A 9,430-nucleotide genomic window follows, 5' to 3' on the forward strand; every position below is an offset into this window, starting at 1 on the left:
AAAACTCTAGGGAACAAGGACTTTGGCTTCCCTCTAGCTCTAGTACAGTCCTGACTTGTGAAGATCAGGGCTTTCAGCTTGCTGGGCATGGGGAGAGTTTACAAGATTCTTCAGTGAGTCCATAGGAGACAAAACTCTCTGTTCTGGTTTTAGCAGAGAAATTTGCTTGCCATCCTATCATTCTTGAAGACTTCTCTGTTGCCCAAGGCTTCCCCAGCTTTTTCTTGTACAAATGCCACAGGATGATCACAGTTTATCAAGTTTCATTGCAGTTTATTTATCAAAAAAATGACCTTGGAATCATCTGTGTAATATTGTTATCATACATTTTAGTTTAAACATTGTTTTGTCTTAATTCCTCCCTGCATGTAGATACTTAGACCTTCTGCAAGTAGGCAGTAGCATTCTGGAGTTAATTCAGGGGTTTTACCTCCTAGTAGCAGATGCTAACTGATGTACTACTTCCGTTTAGATAGTTGCCTATGCAATGCAAAACTGGAACCCTTAAGCAAAAACATTAGAGGAGTAAGACTAGCCCTGTAAATATTTCTGCTGCCTGCTTCAGTAAATCAGCATTTTAGGATCTTTGTAATGATTTGAGTAAAAATAAAATAATTACCACTCATGTCATAGTAATTATTTTATTCAGATAATTTTAGTGTTTTATGAGATACCTTGGAGATACGGCAGATGTGCCTTAAGGTAAGGCATTAAATTAAGACAGAATGTTTTGACTTGTTTTTAAATTTAGTTGTAACCAGTCCCTAGAAATCTATCCAATACAAAAATCACCATGTGAATCTGTGGAATACAGATCATGTTGTATTGAAGTTGGAATCCTGACTGTCTTTCTGTACAGCACAAAAAAGATAAATACTCATGTATATGTGCTGCCTTCATCTTACTGTTCCTGCTGGTGGTGTTCTGTACTTAGCTGAGTTAGCTTTGCTGTATGTGAGGGCTGAAATGAAGTAAATGTTCTCTGACCAAAGATCTCACAGTTAATTACTGCAGAATCACTGTGTAGCTCCAAAATAGAAAGCTGAGGATCAGCATGTGACTGTTCATTCTGCCTTCCCAGCAAGGTTTCCATTAGCAGCAAACAGCAGCTGCAGACAAAAATAGAAGGTGATAAGCAACTAGGATCTTTAGTTAACTGCAAAGTCACTCTCCATGACAGCAAGGAGTCCAGAGGAACAATGAAGTCTCTCCGATTCATTAGTGCTGAAGCATTCGTGTCAAATGCAGAGTTTGCCAGGAGGACTCTTGGTGGTGTAGCCCATAATCTTTTTCCTCTTCTTTTTAAAGCCAGCTATTTACTGGAGCAAGGGGAAGTTATTCATGACTTGGTAAAGAACTGGCCACTTGCTGACTTTAACATTGGAAAACTTTTGGGAACTACTGTGGACTACCAGGAAGATCTGAGCCATAGAACATGCTCAGTGTGCTTGGAGAGCTGTCTGACAGGCCTGAGAGACTATGTGCTGAATCATTCTTCTCCCTACATGAAAAAGTTGAAAGTGGTGGACCTCACGGGTATAAAAGATGTTGAAGTTCAGTCTTGTGAGTGTAAGAAGAGAATGGGCAGGTGGACCAGAACACAGTTGCTCTCTAAGCTTTGTTTGGAACTGCTGGTTTACCTGCAACAAACACAGTGCAACCCAGGTACCTTTGAAATCAGTATCGATGTGTTCATTGATTTGTATGTTACAGAGCGGAACTATGAGCTGGTGGTGCAGGCCCTGCTAAAGAAATGCTACTGTCCACTAAAGATCTGCTGTGTGGCATTCAGATCTGACAACCTGGCTTTGCAGAAATTCTTCTACATCATAAAGCTCACTGATCCTTCTTTGTTGCGCAAACTGGAAATAGTTCACAATGTTCGCTTGGAAATGGAACACCTGGAAATACTCTTCAACAGTATTCACTTTCCTCTATTGATGTCCTTGACCTTGCCGGCACGAACATTTAATGTGCGGAGGTTCACAGATGCAGATGAAGGGATACTTGCTAATATTGGAGAAAAGATGGGTGAAATGACACAGCTGACTGAGCTGAGTATATCCTTTTCTATACTCACAGGAAGAATACGGAAACTGCTCAGGTAATTTGGTCATCCAGCTTTTAGTCAAAGTGTAAGAATAGCCTTTCGTGCTTTTTTGGGGAGAATGGGAAGCCAGTGTTATTTAATACATTTAGAAGAACTGACTATTATTAGTTTTCCAGAACCTCTCTGACTAGAATGATGAAAATATACTTTGGCTACCACGTAAGAGAGGGGTATACCCAGACATTTTTAATTTGCCATGTTCTTGAGCTTGTATCTCAGTCAGCTTGGCTGGCTTTTTATGCAAGACCCGAGGCCAGGTAGTTTTCATATTCCAGGTATTTTTCAGGGTCTCTAGTGAATTTTTGTCCTCTAAAAACCAGGCAGTAAATCTACTGAGATTCCGCAGATACTGTATTTTTAGGTGGACAGGTGGACAGTAGACTTTGATTCAAGACTTTCATTTTAGTTGTCTCTGTTGACCTCAAAGCAAGAGAGATCTGACGCTTTTCTGTACTGCATATTAAGCTAATATATGAATATTCATGATGAATTCCTAGGAAAAAATGGCGATTTTCAAAAAGATAACAAGTTGCCTGTGAACAGTGTTCATATTTGAACAGAAAATAAGTTAACTATTTTTTTAGATGCTCTGAAAAGCAAAGGCATTCAAAAGTTTCATTCAGACAAATCACCTTGGTTTAAAATTCCTCCTGTACAAAGTAACTTCATTTAAAAGATGTGAATGGCACACTGCTTATATTGATAGAAATAAATAACAAGTTCCTAACCTTGATCCAGCTGAGGTATGTGGCAGAAGTCTCACTAAGATTTAGTATGTATGAAAGGGATCTCTTTATTTTCATCTGTCAGAGCTATTTTATATTCAACTAGAATATTTGCACATAATCTCAGGAACACTTCTTCCACACTTCATCATCTCAAGGTCTCTTCAAAACTCTAGAAAAAACCAATGTGTAAACCTCTTGGGCATTTAAAAATATACTAGAAACAAAATGAGAAACAAAAACAGATGTCTTGTTAGAATACTAGTTAGCATTCATCTTGGCATGAACCCTTCCTTAATGGAAATTTTCTAAATCTCTGGAATTATAACAGCTTTTTACAAGAAGCAGCCACCAATACTTTCATGATAGTAATGATACACTGTTAATTCAGCAAGTAATAGACACTTGCCAACATGTAACTGCTTACAAAATAGACACATAGGATGTTATCAAATTAATCCCCATTAAAACTACATAGTAGGAGACACAAAGTAGGAGCTAATTAACGGAACTGAACTGCAGGAGGAAAATTACTTGTCATTGTTGGCATACGCTTCATTTTGTCAAAAGAGGTTAGAAAAATAACAAATATGGCAGATGGCTACATTCACAATGTGAATAGTCACATGTAATGTTGTAAGTGTAGCATTTCAATGTTTTATGTCATAAAACTTTTTCTGTCTTTAATTCTGCAGTCCACTAAAAACTCCACTGAAGATGCTGGATATTTCTAACTGTTCACTAAACCATGCTGATATGGCCTATTTAGCCAACAGCTTCCATGCTAATCACTTAGAAGCCCTGGACCTGAGTGGTCACAATATACATGACCTTTACCCATCAACATTCTTTAAGCTTCTCAGCCATTCCTCTTCAGTACTCAGAAGTCTTACCTTGGAGGACTGTAATATCCAAGACACTCATCTCAACATGTTGATTTTAAGTTTAAGTCCTTGTCAGAAACTACAGGAGTTTAAGTTTATTGGAAATCCGCTGTCATCCCAAGCGCTTAAACAGCTTTTTGCATTTCTCTGTGAATTGCCAATGCTGAAAACTGTGGAGTTCCCAGTTCCAAGGGACTGCTACCCTACTGGCATCACCTACCCAATTGATGATGCCAGTCTCTGCAGATTCGATCAAAGAAAATACGAAAGTGTAGCAGAGGAACTTAACCTCATCTTACTCCAAGCAAACAGGGAGGATGTGAAAGCTTCAACTCCACTCTTTGGCAGCTATGACGCAGCTGTTGAGGAGACAAACAATGAACTGGGAGCTTATCTGATCAAGTCCTTCAAAGAGACTTTAGAAAAGTTCACTACTTCTTTAAAAATGAGTTAAAGATGCAATATGGTGATGAGCTGCTGTCAAATTAGAAGTTAGGGTTTTCTAGAACTATACCTTCATTGATCAGTCTTGAGGTTTAATTTCTCAGCTGAATTTACTTTTGATCAAATAGCCTCTGATCATCTGAGGTATTTTAACTACACTGTATCTATTGCATACACCTTACATAAGCACTATTTGCTTGCAAATGAGGACCCTTAAGACCTTATTATTTTTCACAAAAGCACTTTATTTCTCAATAAAACAATAGGTGTCTAAGCTTGGTTGATTTCCTTTGGATTCGGCAATGAGGCTCGTTATCCCTACAGAAAAGACAGGAAAGCCCTTTCCCAAGCCCAACAGTTTGTCTAAAAGATTGTGCACCAATCCTCACCTATGGCTCCCTAAATCAATTTTTGTTTTGCCCTTGGCCATCCAAATTCAGCAGTCTGTGTTTAATCCAGTACATTCCCAGTAGTGGGGGATGTATAAAAGCCTCCATGTCTCTATGCCTCTTTCTTCCGCAGAGGCAAGCATGACAAAACTTCCTTTTGCATGGGGAATTACAGAGGTCGTCAAACACATTGTGCTGGTGAGGAGTAAAGTTCCATACTGACGAGTCAGCAGACCAAATGGCTGGCTGACAGCAGGTGATTTTCCCCTACTTCCCCCAGTAATATAAAGAGGATTCTGCTGACGCTCTTGCTAAACATTTTACAAAGGCATACCAGGATAGTGCTGCACAGCCATGCTTCTGATGTCAGCAGGTAAGTGCCTCAAACTGCTCCCTTTGTTCAGTCAGTTTCTTAGCGATAGAATGTACCCAGCTGCTTTCAGCTCTTTTAAAGAAAGTCTAAGAGAGTGGCAATAATGCAGAAAAGGCTAGTTTCAAAAACACATATACAAAAATGTATCCAATGCTAATTTCAAAAAATGTGGAAAAGGGATAAGGGGGGTTGCTGAGTAACTAGAAGCTCATCTGCATAAAACTCTGCCCTCTCCTGCCAGGACTGTGCATTGTTCTGCCACAGAATTAACAACCACTGCCGGGAAAACAAAATGAAAATCACATTCATTTGGCAAGCTCCAGTGCAAATGTATTTGAGTGACAGAGTAAACAGAATCTCAGACCTCCACACACAGTGTTGGAATGCTGGTAAAGGGGCCAACAGGGTGTCAGAGTGCAGCCACAGGGCCCCACAAAACAAGTCTGGGGAAAGTACTGTAAGGGGGGGAGAGTACTGGGAGGGGAAGAGTACTAAAAGGGGGGGTGTACTATTTCCTACATTTAGAATCACACAGTTATAGAATTACCTGGGTTTGAAAAGACCTTTAAGATTATTGGGTCCAACCGTTACCCCAGGACTGACAAAACCACCACTAACCCATGTTACTGAGGGCCCCATCTACATGGTTTCTGAACTCTTCCAGGGATGGCGATTCCGTTTCCTTGACAGCCTGTTCCAGTACCTGATTACCCTCTCTGTGAAGAAATTTTTCCTAATATCCAGTCTAAACTTCCCTGGTGTAACTTGAGGCCATTACCTCTTGTCCTATCATTAGTTACTTTGGAGACCAGCCACCTCCTTGCTCCATCCTCCTCCCAAGTGGTTGTAGAGTTCCCCCTGAGCCTTCTCTTCTCCAGACTAAACAACCCCAGCTCCCTCAGCCGCTCATCACACTTGTGCTACAGACCTTCACCGGCTTTGTTACCCTTCTCTGGACCCGCTCCAGCACCTCAGTGTCTTTGTTGCAGCTGAAGGGCCCAGAACTGAACACAAGACTCCAGGCGCGGCTCCCAGCAAACTCCCTGGGGCTGCCCTGACCCGGCTCACCTCCAGCTGACGGGCAGCTGCCACACCGGGCGGTTCGAAGCTCCTCCACCCACCACTCCCAGGAGCCAGCGGGCAAGGGACACCCGTGCATACACCGAAGAGGCTCACTCGCCTCACGGATCTCCTCAACCTTCACCCACCGCCACCACCCGCACCCACCGCGCCGCTCTTGCTACCGTGGGACACCGCGCATGCGCCGGCTGCCGGCAGAGAGGGAACGCCCGGCTGCAGCGCCACGCTTCGGCCACGAGGCGGCAGCACCCGCGAGCACCCGGCGGTTGCTTTCCATTGCAACGCAACGCCCGTCGCCGGCGGGCGGCAGCGTGGAGCACCCGCATCACCGGCATCGTTTGGTCGCCGAGGGCAACAGCGAGCGCGACGGCGGCGCCCTCCATCGTGCTTGTGATGCGAAGGGTTAGCCGATATACGGGGGGGGTAGGATTAAACCGCTTGCTTAACAATATTATTGCTTACTCGTGCTTACTCAACAAATACGTGCTCAACACTTACCGTGCTTGCCGGAACAGAGTGGGAGGACCAAGGCTATTGGAGGAAGAAACAGTAACTCCTGTTCTCTGGACCCCTAAACCAACTGAAATCAGCTTTGCGGTTTTAGACAGTGACTAAATCACCAGGGAACATGCGCAACGACTAGAGATGAAAAGTTCAGGGAAGACTCGTTTACTTCATCTTGAGACCCCCGCCCTTGACCACCAGGAGACCCTGTGCAAGCAAGGACCTTTTACCTCATTATAATATGAAGGGGGGGTAGGTCATGAATATGTATAGGTGTGTTGTGTAACCTCATGAATATGTAATCGTTTAGAGGATAAATATGAAGGAGAACAATGCTGAGGTGCATGTTTTTGGAGGAATGATCTCCCATGAGCCTCCATGCTGAATAAAAGCATACCTACTTTACATCTTTAATGAGTTGTGGAGTCTATCCACGTATCATTTGCACCCATGTGTCAGGGCAATTCCAGGCGAAGCTATAGGTCGGGAGGAGAAGAGATTCAGAGCAGCCCTATGGAGAAGGACTTGTGGGCATTGAGTGATGAGAAGCTCAACATGACCCGGCAGTGTGCGCTGGCAGCCTGGAAACCAACCATTTCCTGGGCTGCATCACCAAGAGGCCAAGGGAGGGGATTCTTCCCTTCTATTCCAGTCTCACGAGATCCCACTGGGAGTACTGTGTTCAGTGTCCTCAACAAAAGAAGGCCATAGATCTGTTGGAGCTAGTTCAGCTCCAACCAGGAGGCCACGAGGATGAAAAAGGGGCTGGAGCACCTCACATACAAAGGCTGAGAAAATCTGGGCTGTTCAGCCTGGAGAAGGCTGTATGGAGACCTCATAGAAGCACCTGAAGGGTCTACAAGGTTGCTGGAGAGGGACTCGTTGTCAGGCTCTGTAGTGATAGGACAACGCGCAATGGATTCAAACTGAAACAGGGCAGATTTGGGTTAGATATAAGGAAGAAAGTCATTACGGTGAGAGTAGTGAGGGCCTGGCACAGGCTGCCCAGAGAAGCTGCGGCTGCCCCATCCCTGGCAGTGTTCAAGGCCAGGTTGGATGGGGCTTGGAGCAACCTGGTCTGGTGGAAGGTGTCCCTGCCCGTGGCAGGGGGTTGGAACTGGATGGGCTTTAAGGTCCCTTCCAACCCAAACCACCCTATGCTGGCGGAGCTGCAGCAGAGGTATTTGGCACCGCTTACCCCCTCGCGCACGCGCGGCACGCGAGATGCGGCAGCGACGTTTGGCCGTTGGGCGCCGGTAGCGAGCGCGGTGTAACGCTGCTGGCGCATTGCGCGGGGCTCCAAGTGCTGTACCGAATGTTGGTCGCCGGGCGGCAGAAGCGACTCTGGCGTCGTCCCGCGTCCCAGGACTACAGCTCCCGGCATGCTCGGGAGGCAGCCGTCCTTCCTTTTTGGTCGTCCGGGGACACCGTCCCCTCCAGTCCTGTCAGTTCTTGTCCACCGCAGACGCATGTGGTACCCGCAGCGACTGCGACCCTACCCTCCCCAGAGTGGCTCCGGGCACAGCCCTCTACCCCCCCCGCCCCAGCGCTGTGCCGATCTGAGCCTCTGTCACAAACCCTGCCGGCCTCGGCACCCGCCTCTCTCGGCGACAGCTCCGCTCTTCCGCTGGCTCACATAACAAGCCGCGGGAGCGAGCCTGCTGCAGGGCTCGGGACCCCCGACATTCTCCCTGCCCCAGGGGTACTTCGGAGGTCGGTTGGCTTTCGGACCGATGGGCTGAAGGGCGGAGCCCACCAAAACAAGAAGAGCAGGGCGCAGGACACAAGGAGAAACAAGCGGCAGCCAGCCGGAGAGTAGCGAGGAAGCGTCAGGCAGGGACCGGGACAGCAAGAGAAAACCATAAAAGACTGGTACAAGAGAAATGATAGGCACAGCACGACCGGAGGGTGAAGGGACCAGGACAGGGGTGGAGAAAGAAACAGGAGCGTCAGAGGAGGAGAGGCAGAAAGAGGGAGGAGGCGCAGGACAGATAATGAAAAAGACCTCAGATGGGCAGCACAATAGAGAGGGATTTAAAAAAGAACAAGGGCAGGGAGCACGAGAGAGGTCTTCCGTTCCTTTTTCACCCTTCTCACTTTCTATTCTTCACCCACCTCACTTGTCATTCTTTCCTGCCACTGTTGGGCTAAGAAACCTTAACCCAGACACAAAATCTTCTTATTGGGCTGAAATGTAGCTTGCTCATCCTGAGAAAGGTTTCTGGTATTACTGGCTCTGTAGTACCTCTGTTGGGAGGCTGCGTGCTGTTTACACAGCTTATTCCAGGATCCTCTGTAGTGAGAATTTGTACCAGAGCTTAGCACTAGTGACTAAAGTAAATGAAACCTTAGGCCACTTGTACTGTACTTTAACCTTTGTTTTTATCTATGGAAATGTAACTGGTAGATAAGTATAAATAAAACTTTACAGGATATTATGTAACAAAAGATAAGGAAATGTCTCAAGACACAACAAAAAGGGAGCCTGGAGGCTGTGGGAGCAAATCAGAAAAGGAGAAAAACCAGACTCAGCAAACAGGTTTTTATGCGCCTTAAGTGCCACCAAGAAATCAAGGAACCTGTAGAGATTATGAAACGCAGTAACAATCAAGAGGCAGGCCCCTCTGGAGAGGCACCCAGCTCGAGTTGTAACTGCTGTATTAAACGCAGTGGAAAAGGAACTCTGATTCTTTTTATTAAAGTGGAGGTGACATCTGTGTAATTCCTACCACAGTCTGGGTGGTGCCTGTATTATTTTCTACAACACCTCTGAGCATTCAGGCTCTAGCCCCAGCTGCAACTTGGTTGTTGACAGTAACAGTGATAGTGATAAAGGTACTCCAGTGGTAAGGATTTTTCCTGGAGGGGAGCCAGACCCCTCCAATAGTAAGGACTTTTCTCTGTTTCATTATGAAAATAGT

The 9,430-nt window shown here is 45.5% G+C and overlaps 1 protein-coding gene across 1 annotated transcript; it reads left to right on the plus strand.

The window, feature by feature from the left end:
• Positions 1 to 1,152: 1,152 nt before the first annotated feature.
• Positions 1,153 to 4,398, plus strand: LRRC14B (leucine rich repeat containing 14B). The gene is made up of 2 exons (XM_062618136.1): positions 1,153 to 2,104; positions 3,531 to 4,398. Exons 1-2 carry the CDS (start codon positions 1,200 to 1,202, stop codon positions 4,171 to 4,173), a joined length of 1,548 nt encoding a protein of 515 aa, XP_062474120.1. The 5' UTR covers positions 1,153 to 1,199; the 3' UTR covers positions 4,174 to 4,398.
• Positions 4,399 to 9,430: the final 5,032 nt, after the last annotated feature.

This window comes from Pezoporus occidentalis, unplaced genomic scaffold (genome assembly GCF_034315485.1).
Source record: "Pezoporus occidentalis ecotype Australia unplaced genomic scaffold, CSIRO_AGI_Poc_V1 ctg2, whole genome shotgun sequence".
NCBI classification, from domain to species: Eukaryota; Metazoa; Chordata; class Aves; order Psittaciformes; family Psittacidae; genus Pezoporus; species Pezoporus occidentalis.